Source organism: Populus alba, chromosome 19 (genome assembly GCF_005239225.2).
Source record: "Populus alba chromosome 19, ASM523922v2, whole genome shotgun sequence".
Lineage (NCBI taxonomy): Eukaryota > Viridiplantae > Streptophyta > Magnoliopsida > Malpighiales > Salicaceae > Populus > Populus alba.
Genome location: NC_133302.1, coordinates 16,807,211 through 16,827,193, shown reverse-complemented (window position 1 = coordinate 16,827,193; position 19,983 = coordinate 16,807,211). Strand labels below are relative to the sequence as shown.

The window sequence follows — 19,983 nt, the reverse complement described above, 5'->3', positions numbered from 1 at the left end:
TCAGCTGTTGCTCATAAATGGAAAGGTATGATGTTGTTCCTTAGTTTTTAGAGGCAAGGATACGCGCAATAATTTACCAGCCATCTCTATAATGCTTGTGTCGTGAGAAAATCAAGACCTTTATTGATGACGCGTGTCGCACCCGACATTGCGGCAGCCCTAAAAATTATTCTTTATTATGAAAAAAGAACAGATTTCTGACATCTGGTTCTTTTAGAAAAAATAGTGTTGTTTGAGGAGTCGCTACCTAGTATTATGGTCACTAGGAACCCTAACTGATCAACAGATATTCTATGGCTCGGGATTGGTTACATAAAAGGGAAGATATTATCACCCCTTAAACGTTCTGCCTAAGGCAGACTGCATTGCTGGTTTTGTCTTAAATTGCTAAATGTTTATTAGTTTATGTTGTGATGATTTGTTTATAATATTCCTGAATTTGACATCAGTGAATATTCGAGCTCGAATAATTCCAACTCTGGCATTGGTAAAAAATTCATAGCTATGAAAAAAAAAAAATAGATCAATATTTTTATTCCCTACTCTAGCGCCAGTAAATAAATAAATAAAAATAAATTTATTTTTACGCATGGACATATTTTTTATTTTTGTCTATCTAAATAAAATAAAAATACAACGAATAAAAATAATATAAATTTAAACCGATATTTTTTATTCCTGACTCTAGTGTCAGTGAATAAATCAATAAATTTATATTATTTTTATTCATGATACATATTTTTATTTTTTTCCTACATTTTTTATTTTTTCTAAATTTTTTTTTTGGGGCTGGGCCCAGCTCAGCCCACATGGGCTGGGCTAGACCTTTCACGCGTGAAGTAAATTCACGCGTGCTGCACTGTGCGAAGGTAATTAAATTACCTTCGCACAGTGTTTACAAACACAATATGCAGAGAATGAAAGGAGAAAGGAAAGAGCGTACCTGTTTCGGGAGGCAAAGATGCTTGCAGCGCGGATGGATTCTCGCCTATTGCTCCCCTTTATCTTCCTTCTATGTTCACTTGTCTGCTTGCTCCTTTTGTTTGTCCAGCGATTTTTGAAACCGAGAAGATGATGAAGAGGCCGGCCTGCTGGGAATTTGCTTTGATTCTGGGTTTTTGTTGTTTGCAGGGACGAAGGCAGTGGTAGAGCCAATACTCGTCTTTGTGTATTGCTTCTCTCTTGTTCTTCCCCTGTCTCTACGTATTATTTCTCTGGATTTATACTCTGTTTTTATTTCCCCGGTTCTGTGTTTTCTTCTCATTTTCCCTGTTTTTTTTGTCTGGGTTTAGCTTTTGGTTCCTTTCCCTCCAGTTTTTCTTTTTCTTTCTCCCCTCAGCCCCTCGGTTTTGTCATCCCTGCTCCAGTTTTTCTGTCCCCTGGGTTTTTTCCCGCCCTTGTTCGTGGCTCTTTTTTTGTTCCCCTGTGCTCAGTCGTTCCATGGCTTTTATAGCTAGAAAAAACAATGTCGTTTCTTCCAACCATAAAGTGTGATAATTGCAGAAGTAATGGCTGTGCGGCGGTGGGTGTCCGTTTCGGTCGGGTGAGAAAAGATGAATAGTAATGGGAACACAGTGCCGTTTTTGATATTCACAGCTATTTTTTTAATTTTTTCACATGAAATATTAAAAACTTTAATTTTTTTAATGAACCCATGAATTTAAGAAATTTGAGATAGTTTCTACAAGCGTGATGATGACAAAAATTCCAAATGAAATCTGAACAAAAAAATAAAAAATAAAAAGATGCTGCATTATCTTCATTATTTCTATTTACTTTTTTTTTTGGGATAACTTCCGTTTACTAACGCTTGTTCCTTGTATTTGGTTGGCCTGAGTCCAAAACTAGTATATTTGACAACTAATTTGACAGCTAATTTGTTTGACAATTAATTTGAACGCTGGTTGTCTTGTTTGACAACTAATTTGAAAATCCACTAGTTTATTCAAGAGAAAGTGGTTACATTTCAAAAAGTAACAGCTGAAATGTAAATAAAAATATTTTAAAGCCGTTTGAAATTGCAATAAATTTTATTTTGAACACTTCTTAAAAATATATTTTTTTAAAATATAAATTAGTGTTTCAGTTTTAGAGTTTTTTTAATAATTTTAATATGTTAATGTAAAAAATAAAATAAAAATTATTTTAATAATTCTTCTAGATGCCTTCATTAATTGGAAATCTCAAGTGACTTGCCTACTTGGAAGTTGGAAAACTACCAATATTTGAAAGACATTGAATGTATTGTTGACTTGCAATTGCCCAAGAGATGCGTGGATTTAGATTGTTTATGTAAGCTAAATCTAGATGGTTGTAGTCTATCGGAAGTACTGGACAATCTTAGTCATTTATCGTCACTGGAAGTGTTTGATATAAGTGGAAACGATTTTCAGACTATACATAGAATTAAGAAATTGCAAGAGACTTGAATCATTATCGGAGCTTCCACAAGGGCTATCAAAGTTGGATGCAGAGAATTGCGAGAGGTTGAATTATCTAGAATCAAGCTCATCAACTGTAATTGAGGGGAACATTTTTGAATTCATTTTCACTAATTGCTCGAGGTTGCTTGAGACCAATCAAATCTTGGCATACTTATTATTGAAATTTCAACTTTATACCAAAAGATTATAACATCATGTCTGTTTCTTAAACCTCTGATATACATCTTTGTTTTCCTTTAGTTGCCACCTTTCATTTTAAAACGATGCTATTTGAATTGTGTTAACAGCTGCCTGATATTCCAGAAGGGGCATATAATTTCTGCCTTCCTGGAGTTGTGACTCTATAGTGGTTTAGCCATCAAAATTGGGGATCTACAGTAACATTCCAGCCACCTTCATATTGGGCTAATAGCAAGTTCTTGGATTTTTTTCTTTGCGCTGTCATTGCATCTTATTCTTTTAACCATAGTTTGCAAGTTAAATGCATATATCACTTCCACAATGAGCATGGTGATAGTCATGATTTCTATTGCTATCTCCATGGTTGGTATGATAAGAAGCTCATTAACTCAGATCACATATTTGTGGGATTTGATCCCTGTTTGGATGCCAAAAAAAAAAGACATATTAAGTGAGTATAATGAGGTCTCAGTTAAATTCCAACTAGAAGATATGAACGATAATTTCTTACCATTAGATCTTTGTCAAGTACTCAAGTGTGCGGTCCGTCTACTATATGAAGATGGGATACATCATTTTGATTTGATCATGCTAGGCTTCTCTCGTTTTCATCATCTGGATGGAGATGGATTGGAAGCAAGGTTCCAAGCCAAGAGAGCAAGGTCCCAAGGCATACGATGGGATTATTCTGTCATGCATAGGACCTCTAAATTCTTGGCGTACCTTCAAGTCTGTTTCTCAAACCTCTTATATACATTTTTCTTTCCTTCGTCTCATTTTAAAAAGATGCTACTTTAATTGTGTTAACAGGAGCCCAATTTTCAAAAAGGATATCTAGTTCTTGCCTCCCTGAAGATGCAACCCCGGAGTGGTTTAGCCATCAAAGCTGGGGATCTACAGTAACATGCCAGCAATCTTCACATTGGGCCAATAACGAGTTCTTGGGTTTCTGTCTTTGCGCTGTCATTGCATCTGATTCTTTCAACTTTGAGTTGCAAGTTAAATGCACATATCACATGCGCAATGAGCACGGCGATAGCCATGATCTCTATCGCTATCTCTATGATGAGTTTGATGAGAGGGCACATCAACTTAGAAAACATAGTTATGAGATTTGATCCCTGTTTGGTTGCCAAAGAAAAAGGTATGTTTAGTATATACAATGAGGTCTCAATTGAATTCCAAGTAGAAGATATGGGCGATAATCTCTTACCATTAGATCTTTGTCAAGTAGTTGAGTGTGAGGTCCGTCTACTGCATGAGAATAATGGATTGGAAGCAATGTTCCAAGCCAAGAGAGAAAGGTTATGTGACCTTGACATAAGATGAGATGATTATTTTGTTGTTGTTATTCGCAGGAGAAAAAAGAGAAGGCATAATTAATATGACAATTGGGTTTTTCTTTTTATTTATAAGTGATGGTGTTCATTTCATGTACCAATTTAAGGTTAATGTATTCTTTTTTATTTCTAAAAATATTTTATTCTCAAGTAATTTTGAAATTTTGATTTTTTAAAAACATATAATCAATTTTAAGCAAATATTTTCTGATAAAATGCTTTATGAGAAATAAATATTTTTTTTATTTAAACATATAAAAATTTCAAACAAACAATGAGGTTGTGAAAGTAGTAAAAGTTGTTTTTTTTAAATACTTTTTGTTTATAAGTGTATTGAAATAATTTTAATTTTTTAAACAAATATTTCTAAGTTTAAACAAATAAATATTTTAATATTTTAAGCAAATAGTCTAGTGTCTGTTTGCGAGTGTGGTAAAAATTATTTTTTAAAATAGTTTTTGTTTAGAAATGTATTGAAATAATATATATTTTTTTAAAAAATTATTTTTGATATTAGCATGTCAAAAAAATTTGAAAATAAAAAAATAATTTGAAAAAAAAATAAAAAAATTAATTTTTTTTTCAAATTTTAAAATACAAAATATTCTCTTAAAAAGAAAATGTAAAATTGAAGAGTTGGGGCAAGCCATCTAATTATAAGTTTTTTTTAGCTCATCTTTTAATGGTTACATCTCATTTTTTTTATTCTCATCTTGACTACATTCACAATCACACATGTGAGTTTTTAATAGTTAAAAAATATATATTCTTGGTTGCTTTTGAGATTTGAAAGAAATTTGGATATACATAATTATTTGATTATTAATTATTATTTTAAGTTAATCTTTGATGCTTTAAATTAAAAAAAAAATCAATTAATAATATCATTTTTATAATTATATTATTAAATTTGACTCTAATTATATTAAATTAAATAATTTGTTGAGATTTTAATAGTGTGAAAGATATAGTTAAGAGAGAGACCAATGACACTTGTCATTTTTTTTCAGATTTAAAAAATTATTTTTGAGTATATATATATATTTTAACAAATGATAATATTTTTTTTTGAATAATCTGAAAATAATAAGATATATTAAAAAAAATAGATTTTATACAAATCATTTTTAAAAAAATTTAAAGATATGTCTCTTCGCCAGTAAACTACCTGACCAATAGTTAGGAATTGTCTTCCCTTTTAACCCCAACATAGCCGTTCCAAATTTAATGCGTCCTCGGTGATAGAAAAGGACGAGGCATTGACATTTGAGTCCCCAAAGTCTTCTTTGCGTATCCATTTTCCATGGAAAAGATCATCTTGTGACGTTCTCGGTCCCTTGTTTGGAAACAAGAATCAGTGTTGTTTCTCTTCTATGGTTTCTTGGCTGACTGAAACATCAAACAAGAAAGTTGCTGCCGGACCCTCTTACTGTCTTTCCTGTATCCACTCTGTAAGTCCAAACTCTTTTCTTCTTTCCACTTAGTAGTACTCAAACTGATGCTACCGTTAGTTTTAAGGTTTGAGAATTGGGTCTGTTTTGTTTGTTTCTTTATTTCAATTATCAACTCTCTGTGGGTTTATTGATTGAGATTGCATGTTTATTTGATAAATGAAGCGTGCTGTAAAGCTCCAAGTCTCACGGTTTGCCTTTGAGTTTAGCTGAATGAAAGATTTATTTGCTGAGATTTAAGTAAAAAAGTTATTTTCTTATCAAATTATCGAGCGTAAGCCTAAATTTGAGCATGGTTTCTAACTTTCTAGTCCATTAACTGCAAGCATTCCCATAAAATTTTTGAATCCTTGATATTTGTAAGGTGGTTTTCAGCGTTTAGTGTTTAATGAGTTTAGTGATTTGTCCTTCTCTTAAAATTCTCGACTGTTGTTTAGTGTTATCGACTGTGATTTATATCCTTAATTTTTCTTTACTAGGTGAAAAAGAGAGCATCAGTGAACTTTTAATTTCAAGTGATTTTCTGCACAAGCTAGTGAATGTCGGATATGGCATCTTCTTCTACAACTGCTCAACAATGGAAGTATGATGTATTCCTCAGTTTTAGAGGCAAGGATACTCGTGACAATTTTACCAGCCATCTCTATGATGCCTTATGTCGTAAACAAATCAAGACTTTCATAGATAATGATCTTGAAAGGGGTGAAGAAATTGAACCTGCACTGTTGAGAACAATTGAAGATTCAAGAATTTCAGTAGTGATATTCTCAAAAGACTATGCATCTTCGCCGTGGTGTGTGGATGAATTGGTGAAGATACTGGAATGCAAGAGAACATGTGGGCAGATTGTTTTACCAGTTTTTTATCATGTAGACCCATCTGATGTGGATGAACAGAGAGGGAGTTTTGGAAATGCATTTGCTAAACTTGAAAGAAATTTTAAATGGAAGATGGACAAGGTTTCAAGCTGGAGAGCTGACTTGACAAATGCGGCCAATATTTCTGGATGGGATTCACAAGTCACTAGGTAACCTTTTCTCTCTATTCTATACCATTTGCAGGTTTCACTTGAATACGTGAATATAAGTATTATTTGTGCCATTTTTAGCATGCCCATTTTCTAATATAGCTAAAATTATGCATAATCTTAAAAAGGCTGATTTCCAATGGGTATGGAACTAGCTAAGGGTTGGAAAATAAATAAGAACAATAAAGTTCCCTTACTTTGCACTTTTAAGAATTTTGAAAGAATGCAAGTTTCTTTATTTTTAGCTGCCCTTGAAATGATGGAGTTACCGTTCCACATTAAATTTCAAAACACTAATTAGACAAAGGGGCTAAATGTTTTTGAACGCGGTAACAGAATCTGCCATTGTTCTTTACTAATAAAAGTTTTTTAAGAATCAACACTTGGCAATTATCGAATTACTAGCTTAGTACATTGTTTAGTTAGGTGAAGTTACTCGATCCTTTTTGAGGTAACACATCAATTATATCAGAATTAAGTATTTCTAGCATTATTCAGTATGCAAACCAAATTATACTTGCTCATCATGAAATGGTCATTTAGTATAGTCGCTTAAAAGGGGCAGTCCTTTGACATGTTCTTTAGCAATTTAATTAGTTTATGTTTTCCAGTTTAGGATAATAACTTTAAAAAGCATAAATTTATTTCACTTAAAGGTTATAATATCTCAGTTTGAGCTTTTAAAACTGATTCCCATGTTAATTTGAATCCACAGAAGGACTATTACTGTGGTGGAACTTAATTGCCCAGTCTTGTGTCACCGCACTTCTTGTGGGTTTACTTGTGCAAAATTATAACTTTTAAATTGTATATGTTCCTGGGACTTCTAAATGAGCCTTAAAAATGCTATGCACTGGGGTGAATTTCAAGAAACATTATAAATTTAAGAAATTTGACTTAGTTGCTACAAGCGTAATGATCACAAAAATTCCAAATGAACTCTTAACAAAATAAAATAAAATAAAAAGGTACTGCGTTATCTTCATTATTCTATTTACTTTTTTTTGGATAACTTTTGTTTTACTAACGCTTGTTCCTTGTATTTGGCAGGCCCGAGTCCAAACTTGTAAGTGAAATTGTGCAATTCATTTTGAAAAAATTGAACCACACATCATTAGGTGATTCTAAGGGCCTAGTTGGGATAGATTCACGCATTGAACGACTCAAAACACTTTTATGCATTAGATCATCTGAAGCTCGTATAATCGGAATATGGGGCATGGGTGGTATAGGTAAGACAACCATTGCTGAAGCTGTTTTCAACAGTATTTCAAGTCAATATGAAAGCTGCTGTTTTATTACCAATGTAAGAGAGAAATCGGAAGAATGTGGTGGCTTGATTCGCTTGCGAGAGGAATTCCTTTCCAGAGTATTAGAGCAGGAAAATCTACGTATTGACACTCCACGCATGGGATCCACTTTAATCAAGGAAAGGATCCGGCACAAAAAAGTCTTAACTGTTCTAGATGATGTGAATGATGTAGAACAAGTGGAATGTTTAATTGAAAGGCATGATATGTTTGGTCCAGGAAGTAGAATTCTTGTAACGTCCAGAGATAGACAAGTGCTTAAGAATGTGGCTGATGAAATATATGAGGTCGAGGAATTAAATTGCAGTGAAGCTCGTCAACTCTTCAGTTTGTCTGTCTTCAAAGGAAACCACATTCCAAAAGATTATATGGGCCTATCAATCAGGGCAGTAAATTATGCTAAAGGAAACCCATTGGCTCTTAAAGTTTTGGGTTCCTTTCTTTTTGACCTAAGGAAAGAGGACTGGGAAAATGCATTGAATAAACTTGAAAGAAATCCTCAGCTGAAAATTTATAATATGTTGAAAGTGATGGAAATGAATTAAACTTAAACAATACAGTTTACGTAAAGAAAAAGTAACAGATTTAAGATGGCAGAGTTGAGTAGAAAGATCAATATTTTCATTAACTTCAAATGCCTATATATAGGCTTACATAGAACTTGAAATGCATTAGAACTCTCAACAAACTTGAGAGATTATTGGAATTGAAATCCTAGACTAAGCAGAATGTTTCTGCTGCAAATCCTGAAGGAGATAAACTGTTACAGAATTCAAATATGAAAAACTGATCTTAATTCTATCTTTCTAAAGGCAAAATCTCATAATTCTAACACTCCTCCTTGAGACTTGCCTTAGACAAACCAAGTTTCATCCTTAGAAATTCCAGTCTTGATCTAGGAAGAGCTTTAGTCATTATATCAGCAAGTTGAACATCTGTTGGACAGTAGTGTAGCTTTATAAGCTTGTTCTTCTCAGCTTCTCTTATAGAATGAAACTTCACATTGATGTGCTTGGTTCTGCCATGTTGAACCGTATTTAGAGCAATAGCAATGGCAGATTTATTGTCACAATGAAGCTCAGTTTGTGAGCTTTGTTCTTGACCCAAATCAGCAAGCAATTTGTTCAACCAAATTGCTTGATTTGCAGCAGCTGCCATGGAGATATACTCTGCTTCAGCTGTTGATTGTGCCACCACCTCTTGCTTCTTTGCATTCCAACATATTGCACCTGAACCAATATTAAAAACATATCCAGAGGTGCTCTTTATGTCATCAACACTCCCTGCCCAGTCACTGTCTGCATAACCAATCAGATTTACTCCTCCTGTCTTCAAATACCAGATGCCAAGATCAGTTGTTCCTCTGATGTACTTCAACACTCTTTTAGCAATTCCCATGTGAATGTTGCTAGGTGAGCTCATAAACCTTGACAGCAAACCAGCTGGAAACATTAAGTCAGGTCTAGTTGTTGTCAAGTATAGCAAACTGCCCACTAGGCTTCTAAATCCAGAGGGATCTTCAAGTTTCTCACCATCATTCTTTGAAACTTTCTCATTTTGTGCTAAAGGAGTTGCTACTTCTTTGCATGACTCAAGCTTGAACTTCTTGAATATATCAACAGCATACTTCCTTTGTGAAACAAAAATACCCGAACTACATTGATGTATTTCCATTCCAAGAAAGTAGTTCATAATGCCAAGATCAGACATTTCAAAAACATCTTGCATTTCAGTTTTGAACTCTTCCAGCAACTTTGCATTGCTGCCAGTAACTAGCATGTCATCTACATAGAGTGATATCACCAGCTGCAAACCATCTTCATCTTGTTTCAGATATAGGGTAGCTTCATTTTCACTTCTTTTGAATCCTAGTTGAATCAAATGAGTATCAATCCTGCTGTACCAAGCCCTTGGTGCTTGTTTCAAACCATAAAGAGCTTTGTGTAGTTTGTAAACTTTGTGTTCATCACCAGCAACAACAAAGCCTTCTGGTTGCTGAACATAAATTTCCTCAAGTAGTATACCATTTAGAAAAGCAGACTTCACATCTAAATGATAAACTTTCCATCCTTTTTGTCCCGCAAGAGCAAGTAGGAGTCTTAGTGTCATGCCTAGCTACTGGTGCAAAAGTATCTCCATAATCCACTCCAGCAACTTGAGCAAAACCTTTAACAACCAATCTAGCCTTGTGTTTGAAGATTGAACCATCTGGATTGAATTTGGTTCTGAAAACCCACTTCACTCCAATTGCCTTTTTATCTCCAGGAATTTCAGTCAATCTCCAAGTCCCATTTCTTTCAATGGAATCAATTTCTGATTTCATTGCTTCAATCCAAGCTGGATCTCCTGCAGCTTCAGAGTAATTTGTAGGCTCACCATGTACAAGGTTATATCTTTCATACACATCAGACAGTTGTCTAACCTTAAGTACTGTTGTATCTGAAGTTGCTTCAATGGCTTGTTGATCTTCATCATCAATACTTTGTACTGGTGATTCAAGGGCAGCTGTGATAGTCTGTTGAACTTCTTTTAAGTCCCAATTCCAGCAGGCATTTTCATCAAATTGCACATCTCTGCTAACCTGAATTTTGGCTGAATTCAGATTGAAAACTCTGTAACCTTTTGATTCTGTTGCATATCCCACAAGAATCCCTTTTTCTGCTCTAGCATCTAGTTTTCCTCTTTTGGCAGATGGAACATGAAAATAGCACAATGATCCAAACACTTTTAAATGTTTGGCAGTAGGCCGGACTCCAGACCATGCCTCCAATGGTGTTTTGTTTTGAACAGACTTGGTTGGAAGTCTATTAAGCAGGTATACTGAAGTATTTACTGCTTCAGCCCATAGAAACCTTGGCAACTTCTTTTCAAACAATATACATCTGGACATCTCCATCACTGTTCTATTCTTCCTTTCAGAAACTCCATTCTGCTGTGGAGAGTAAGGAGTCGTCAGCTGGTGCACAATTCCAGCTTCTGAACAAAAAGCATTAAACTCCTTCGAAATATACTCTCCACCATTATCAGTTCTCAACACTTTGATCTTCTGACCACTTTGAGTTTCAGCCATGCTTTTGAAGTTTTTGAACATAGATAAAGCTTGTGACTTGTTTTCCAGAAAATAAACCCAAGTCATTCTGCTATAGTCATCAATGAATAATATAAAATACACATTATTATTCAAAGAAGCTGTGCTCATAGGTCCACATATGTCTGAGTGAACCAGCTCCAGCATGTGTGTTGCCCTTTTGGATATACCTTTAGGAAATGGTTGTCGATGCTGCTTTCCCAGTTCACAACTTCCACATGTATGAGCAGTAACATGTATTGCAGACATGTTTTCTACCATTCCAGTATCATACAACAACTTTAATGAATTAAGATTGTAATGACCGAATCTTTTGTGCCAAAGAATGCTTTCATCAATCTTTGCACTAAACACATGTCCATTAACAACATCAAGCTTCAAATAGAAGCTATTACCATCCATCTTGATTTTTGCTATCTCTGAATTATGTGTATCAGTGATAAAGCAAAATTTCTCTTTAAAAGAGACTTCATAACCATTCTTAAGCATTTGTGCAACACTAAGGAGATTCTGATCTAGTTCAGGAATGTAAAGAACATTTGTGATGGTTTTAATACCTCTATTTGTGCTGACTGCAATAGTTCCTTTCCCCTTAGCTTGCACAATATCTCCATTTCCCAGCTTAATCTTCGGTTGAACTGATCTGTCAATAGAGGAGAAAATTGACAGAAATTTGGACATGTGACTTGTGCAGCCACTGTCTATAAGCCATGTATTCTGTTAAGAGGTATTGCTAGCTTGTGTTGCCATAAACAAATGCTCCTCCTCATCTTTGCTTTCTTCAGAAACATTTGCTTGTTGTTGTATTTGTTGCTGAGGTTGCTTCTTCTTGATTCTGCAATATTTCTCACTGTGACCGAGATTATTACAGAATAAACATTGAAGAGAAGGTTTCCCCTTAAACCAGCAATCTTTCTCAGTATGGTTAGTTCTTCTGCAATAAGAACATGGTGAGAAAGTCTGTCTTTTTGAAGGTATACTTGATTTCCTTTTAGCATACTTGACAGGTTTGTTTCTTGGTAGATTACTAGCACTCCTTTCCCTGTTGTTTGCTTGGAAAGCCCCTTCAACTGCCTCATCATCTCTCATATGAACTCTTTGCTCCTGAATATGAAGTTTGCTAATTAACTCAGCAATAGTCAGACTTTGCAGATCGCAAGATTCTTCTATTGCTGAGATTTTAGCTTCAAACTTTTGAGGAACAGACATCATAAGTTTTTCTACTACCTTATGATCTTCAAATGTGTTTCCAAGAAGCCTCATTTGATTTACAACATCCATTAATCTGCCAGAATAATCTTTGACAGATTCATTGTCTTTCATCTTCATCAACTCAAATTCCCTCTTAAATGCAAGAAGTTTAACTGCTTTGACTCTGCTGCTGCCTTCAAATTCAACTTGAAGCTTATCCCATACCTGTTTTGGTGTTTCCAGATTCATAATTTTTGTGAAAATATGATCTGCAAGACCAGAATGAAGACAGGTAATGGCTTTGTCCTTCTTGAGTTTTTCTTCTTCATGTGCTTTCATTTGAGCAATTGTAGGATTTGCATTCAATGGTGGAGGATCAAAATCGGTTGCCACAACATTCCATAAGCCATGAGATCTTAGATAAAATCTCATTTTGACAGCCCAAATATGATAGAGTTCTCCACTAAAAATTGGAATTGCAGATACAATATTGTTTGAAGAAGACATTGACAAAAAGCAGAAAGAAAATAACTCTCAAGTGTTTCGCTCACCCTCTCTGTGTTTGCCTCACCTTCTCTTATTGTTATCACTCAAAAGAAAGAAAAATTTGTTTGCCCCACAGCCCGTAGGATCTATTTGCTCTGATACCACTGATGGAAATGAATTAAACTTAAACAATACAGTTTACGTAAAGAAAAAGTAACAGATTTAAGATGGCAGAGTTGAGTAGAAAGATCAATATTTTCATTAACTTCAAATGCCTATATATAGGCTTACATAGAACTTGAAATGCATTAGAACTCTCAACAAACTTGAGAGATTATTGGAATTGAAATCCTAGACTAAGCAGAATGTTTCTGCTGCAAATCCTGAAGGAGATAAACTGTTACAGAATTCAAATATGAAAAACTGATCTTAATTCTATCTTTCTAAAGGCAAAATCTCATAATTCTAACAGAAAGTAAGTTTTGATGCACTTGGTGATGAAGAGAAGAACATATTTCTTGATATTGCGTGTTTCTTTAAAGGGAAGCAAATTGATTACGTGAAGAGAATACTGGATGGTTGTGGTTTCTCAACAAATATTGGAGTTTTTTTTCTTGCTGAAAGGTGCCTTATTACTATTTCAAATGGAAAGCTTGAAATGCATGATCTGGTGCAAGAAATGGCTTTTGAAATTGTCCGACAAGAATCCATAAAAGAACTGGGAAAACGTAGTAGGTTATGGAGTCCTAGGGATGTCAATCAAGTTTTGACAAAAAATATGGTGAGTGTCATGTATGCGAATGCTTAATTTCTTTCATTTCTTGTTTCTTTTGAGAGATTTGGTCTATGAAGTTTGAAAGCATTCACATATGACCATGGATTTGTGTTACTTATCATGCTTTATTTTTTTCCTTGCTGTGATCTTTAGGGAACTGAAAAGGTTGAAGGGATATTCTTTGACACCTCTAAAATAAAAGAAATCAAGTTAAGCTCTAAAGCTTTTGCGCGGATGTATAAATCTTAGATTGCTCAAGATTTATAATTCTGAAGTTGGAAAGAACTGTAAAGTGTACCTTCCTAATGGTCTCAAATCACTTTCTGATGAGTTGAGTATCTCCATTGGGATGGATACCCTCTGAAATCTTTGTCATCCAATTTTCATCCAGAGAACCTTGTTGAACTTAACCTATCACACAGCAAGGTTCGAGAACTTTGGAAGGGGGACCAGGTATGGTTTAGTCACTACACATGTAATCTTTCTCCTCTTTCAAATGAATTTTAAAATGTACAGGTACTAATGTTTTTTTGTTATCAATACAATGATGGTGCAGAATCTTGTGAATTTAACAGAGGTCAACCTTAGTAATTGTGAGCATCTAACTACAATTCCAGACCTATCAAAGGCTAAAAATCTTGAGAGATTGAATCTTCAATTTTGTACAACTCTGAAAGTGGTTCCCTCATCTATTCAATTTCTAGAGAAGCTTGTTGATTTGGATCTGAGAAGCTGCACAAGCCTTTTGAGTCTTCCAAGAATCATTAAATCGAAATATCTCAAGGCTCTTAACCTCTCTGGCTGCTCAAATCTCAAGATGTACCCAGAGACTACAGAGCATGTGATGTATTTGAATTTCAGTGAGACTGCAATCAAAGAACTTCCCCAATCTATTGGACATCTGAGTAGACTCGTTGCTTTGAATTTGAGGGACTGTAAACAACTTGGGAATCTTCCAGACAGTATTTGTTTGTTGAAGTCTATTGTTATTGTTGATGTCTCTGGCTGCTCAAATGTCACCAAGTTTCCGAGCATACCAGGGAATACAAGGTATTTATACTTGAGTGGAACTGCAGTAGAAGAATTTCCATTTTCTGTTGGTCATCTCTGGAGAATCTCTTCTTTGGATCTGTCCAACTGTAGAAGGCTCAAGAATCTTCCAAGTACCATTTATGAGGTGGCATATCTTGAGAAACTTATTCTCTCTGGCTGCTCCAGTATCACAGAGTTTCCAAATGTTTCGTGTAATATAAAAGAGCTGTATCTGGATGGGACAACAATAGAAGAAATCCCATCGTCAATCGGGTGTTTTTACAAACTTGTTGAATTGCATCTACGAAACTGTACAAAATTTAAGATTCTTCCTGGGAGTATCTGCAAGTTGAAATCTCTGCAAAAGCTCAACCTCTCAGGTTGCTCTCAATTTCAGAGATTCCCGGGAATTTTTGAGACAATGGAATCTTTGAGATATCTTTACTTGGGCAGGACAGGCATACAAAAATTACCCTCACCAATTAGAAATCTGAAGGGGCTTTGTTGCTTAGAATTGGGAAATTGTATATATTTGGAAGGAAAATATCTTGGTGACTTGCGATTGCTTGAGCAGGATGTGGATTTAAAATATTTGCGCAAGCTAAACCTCAGTGGTTGCGGAATACTGGAAGTGCCTAAAAGTCTTGGCTGCTTAACCTCACTGGAAGCATTGGATCTGAGTGGAAACAACTTTGTTATACTGCCTAAAAATATCAGTGAACTCTCTGAGCTGCAATATCTTGGCTTACGCCATTGCTGGAGGCTTGTATCATTACAAAAACTTCCCCCACGGCTTGCAAAACTAGATGCACACAGCTGCACATCTCTGAGAACAGTCCCAAGCTCATCAACTATAGTTGATGGAAACATTTTTGAATTCATCTTTACTAATTGTCTCATGTTGGATGAGACTGCACGCAACAATATCATGGCATATGCTCTCTTGAAAATTCAGCTATATGCCAAAAGACTTTACAATGAGGTCTCTCTCTCTCTCTATCTCTGTCACACACACACACACACACGCACTCACGCACGCACGCTCGCATGCACACACGTGCAATCCCCGTACAATCCTGTATTATAATCTCTTCTCTTGTTTTTTATTGGAGGTAGAGTTGAGCATGTTTTTCATGATGCAGATTTCATCAGTAGCTGCTGGGGTATCTAGTTTTTGCTTCCCTGGATGTAAAGTTCCAGCGTGGTTTGTGCAGCAGAATTCAGCTGCTTCTGTGACAATTCAGCTGCCTTCACACTTCCTCCCCAACTTCACCATTTGGTAATTATAATACAGAAGCTGAGGCTCTTCTCCAATGGAAAGCCAGTCTTGACAACCAAAGCCAATCTCTCCTTTCTTCTTGGGTCGGCATCAGCCCTTGCATTAACTGGATTGTGGTAGTGAGTTATTGGGTTTCATGCTGTGCACTGTTGTTGCATTCGAACCATCTTATGACGACTCTGGTGGATTCCAAGTTAAATGTACTTACCATTTCAAGAATGACCATGCTGATCCCTGCGTTCTCCATTGCTACTTTGCCAGTTACTATGGCTCATTGCACAAACGATCTATCCAGTCAGATCACCTATTTCTTGGATATGATCCTTGTTTGAATGCTACAAAAGATTTTTGGTATGGTAATTTCAGTGAAGTCTCAGTTGAATTCTCCGTGGAAGATTATGGACACCAACCCCTGTGCATTATTGTCATGTGAGCAAGTGTGGGTTCGCCAAACTATACACCCAAGCAGAGAACTATTGCGATTTTATCTTTGCCATACCGTCGGTTATTTGCAGCAACTCCAACGGAATCTGACAGCTTGTTACAACAATTATGTGTAATTTATCTTCCAAAGGAACAATTCACTAATGCCGGCGTGGGAAAAAACAAGAGATGCCATGATAACAAAGCGTGACAATGAGGCGGAACCCGGTGGAAGTGGCTTCAAGAATGGTGCGAAATCTACCACAAATGACTTGAAGGTTTACAGTCGGAGACCTAAAAGGTTCAAAGAAATCAAATGAAATTGTTTCATGGCCGAAAGAACTATATGGAAAGTATTCCAATAAAAGCTTTCTGTAGTATAATATGTTAGACAACTAATTTGAAATCCATTGCTTATTCTAAGCAGAAAGTGTGATTACATTTCAAAAGGTAACCAGCTGAAATGTAAATAAAGATATCTGGAGCTGTTTGAAATTGAAATTGCAGTAAATTTTATTTTGGAAGTATTTTAAAAATGTGTTTTTCTTAAAAAAAAATAAGTTAATCTTCTATTTTAGTGTTTTTTTAGTAATTTTAATATGCTAATATAAAAAAAAAATATATTTTTTGATATATATTTAAATAAAAAATATTTTAAAAAAATATCATAAATTATAATCCTAAAAATACACTTAGAAATAATAATTATAAAAATAAAATTAGCAAAACATTTATCGTGCGTGTACTGTAATTATACACTACTTGAATTGATTTTATTTTTCAATTAATTATAAATAGAAATAAACATGAAACTTTATCATCAAATTAATTGATAGATAGATAATAGAAGAAAGAGATCACGACGAGGGTGCGGTAATTAGGGCTTAATCTATTTATTGTTTTTGAATTAAAGTGGTAGATGATATGTATGTTTTTTGTTTTTTAAATTACAGACCACCTATTGTTTGTAAAAAATAGAAAATTAAGTGTTATCATCCACTCTCGAACTGCAAACTGCATCATATCACGTGTGCCACTGCCACATAACAAGAAGATAATTATTATAAACTAACTAAAAATACATATTAACAGTAAACCATCATAAAAAGTCTTTGCAGGGTAATATATATAATCAAAATTATTAAACGACTTTAAAAGTTATATTGATAAGGGAAAAGCAACGAGTGCTTTTAGGATATTCATTCACCATCATTTTTGAATGTATTTCTTAGACTTCATTTATTATTGAATTATACTTGAAGTTTACATAATGATTTTAGGTTTGTGAGACTTGAACTTTGTAATTAAAAAAAAACAAATCTAGAACCTGAATTAATTAAGATATAACCCTCAAGATTACTCATAAATTATTTTTAACATATTTTGTTTTTGTGTTTTAAAAATGCTTTTAAAAAAACTAATTACAGGAAAATTGCTTATATATATATATATATATTTATCACAAACTCATATTAATGACAATCTAAAATCATATGTGGTAGGAAGAATGTTCTTTATACCCATAACTCTATAAACTCTAGGCAACTTGTGAGAGCTTATATATATAAAAAAAAATATTTGAACCTTAGGGTAAAGGATTCTAAACACTTTCTTCTTCTACTTCTTCATCCTTTTATACCAAACCTCTACAGTGTCCTTAATCCGAAGACCCTGAGAAAAAAGACATGTTTTTTTTTTTTTTTGCTAGTCTATTACATATTAATCATCATCTAACAAGAAAACTAATCTATCTTCGCTGTGAAACGTGAGCTTATACCTTTTGTAAAAGGTTTCCATAACCTCATTAATTAATTAGAAAGCTGCTTTAGTAGTTCTTAGGTTTAATCTCTTATTTTAGTAGAGTGTGACATAACTTTAACATCCTTTTTGTTTATTTATTCAGTTGGATTAATTTGATAATATAATTAAAAAAAAAACAACAATAAAAAATGAACTAAAAATCTTTTGACAATGACTAACTTTCAAAAAATAAAGGATTAACAATATCATGGAAAAAATCATTTTAATAATTGTAAAAGGTCTCAATGATTCTATTTGATCACAAAAAAAATTAAATGAGAATGAAATAACCCCATTGAAAGAAAAATGAAGAAAGAATAAGACCTTAATTTCTAATAAATAAAATATTGAAGGATAAAATTAAAAATAAATATTAATTCCAAAATTCCTAATATAATCCTCTAGACCACTTAATATGGACGGTTCACTCAAAGTCCTAGTTCATTGGGATGGTCTCTCTCCTGCTGATGGGGAATTCAACTGATGAATTTGAAGCTGCAGTTTTCATAATTCAACCTTGAGGACAAGGTCAGCTTCAAGTAGAGGCAATTATCTACCAGCTAGGGTGTTCAAAAAAAACCGACTAACGATTAAACCGAAAAAACCGAGAAAAAATTGACCGAAAAAAACCGAACCATAGAAAAAACTGAAAAACCGATTAAAAAATTTTAAAAAACCACTCGGTCCGGTTTAAGAAGGCTTAAACCGATTAAACCGGATCAAACCGAACCGGTTTAATTGAATTTAAAAAATATATATAAAAAGAAACACTAAACCTAATAATAAATTAACCCAACACCCCACCCCCCGCACTAAACCTAATAATAAATTATCCCCCCCCTCCCCCCAAAACTTTCCCGCCCCCCTCCCCAAAAACCTTTCCAGCTTTTCCCCATTTCCCTTTTCCCTTTTCCATAATAAAATTAACCCCCCGGCCACTAAACCTAATAATAAATTATCCCCCCTCCCCCCAAAAATAACCCCCTTCCCTTTTTCAGCAACCCCACCCATCCCCCCCTTCCCCGCTCTCTCCTTCCCTGCCTCTCCCCTCCTTTCCCTTTTCCAGTGACCTTACCCTTCCCTTTCTCCCTCTCTTCTGTGCACAAGAAAGACTTAAAGCAACTCATTTTCTGAAATATTGTTGCCTCTATTCTCTACTTTACGGGATGCTATTGAAATCGTTGTTTTAATATAGATAGATTCAGTGATTATGATTCAATTAAGGGAGATCTTTCAGATCTCAACCGGAGAGCTTGGATTCAAAGGTTTCAACAAGGATTTTTTTGAATGTGATTCGGCCAAGTTTGTCAAGTGATTGTGATTTGGCCAAGTTTTCTCTTATTTAATTGATTTCGGTTTTTCTGGTTTCTAAGGCTAAAAAACCGACCCGAACCGAACAAAACCGGTTCGGTTTGAACCGGTTCTCGGTTCGGTTCGAGTTATATTAACAAGAATAGTATTTTTCTGTTCGGTTGAATTTTTATGTTAAAATCGGATCGAACCGGACCATGAACACCCCTACTACCAGCTGAAGAAGATGAAAAGAAGAAGAAATTAATCCTTCAAATTCAAACTGACATTGACGTTGCACCCTCCTACGCACCGTTTCATTTTTGTCCTTAAAGTGCACCGTTTCAATTAGCTAATTAGGGTCTTTTTCCTTCAGTTGATTTACGCACCGTTTTGTTAAAGTTACTCCATCTCCTGAATTTTCTTGGGAACAATTCTAGAAAGGGGTTTCAATGGCTGAGGTCACTACTCTTTCTCCATTTCCTGCCAGCTAACTTACCCACTTCCACGGGTAATATATATATACTAGTTATATTACCCGTGCGATGCGATGCGGGTTAATTTTTTTTAATAAAAATATAAAAAAAAAAACTAAAATTTAAAAGTGTTTAAGTTTTTTTGTAAAGCTATATCTAGAGTCTTAAAATTTGGATGCAACATCTGACCTAAAAAATAATATTTATAATATTAATAATAACACTAATGAAGAAAAAGAGAAAAAAACCAACAGAAAAAAAAAACTAATGAAGAAAAAAAAATCTAAATTAATTGAGTTAATCCTTCAAACCAGGTTAAACCTGTCAAACCTGAGATTTATATCATAAAAGTTTTGATAACTAAATTGAAAAAAAAATAAAAATTGATGGG

General features: G+C 34.4%; 1 protein-coding gene across 1 annotated transcript; it reads left to right on the top strand.

The window, feature by feature from the left end:
- The first annotated feature begins 5,919 nt into the window (after positions 1–5,919).
- On the top strand, positions 5,920–16,346 carry LOC118051925 (disease resistance-like protein DSC1). Its single transcript, XM_073406600.1, is given in 10 exon segments — positions 5,920–6,442; positions 7,493–8,279; positions 12,990–13,298; positions 13,446–13,532; positions 13,534–13,624; positions 13,627–13,745; positions 13,849–15,306; positions 15,467–15,603; positions 15,724–16,032; positions 16,178–16,346. Coding segments are annotated over 10 exon segments (3,954 nt in total). The 5' UTR covers positions 5,920–5,954.
- Positions 16,347–19,983: the final 3,637 nt, after the last annotated feature.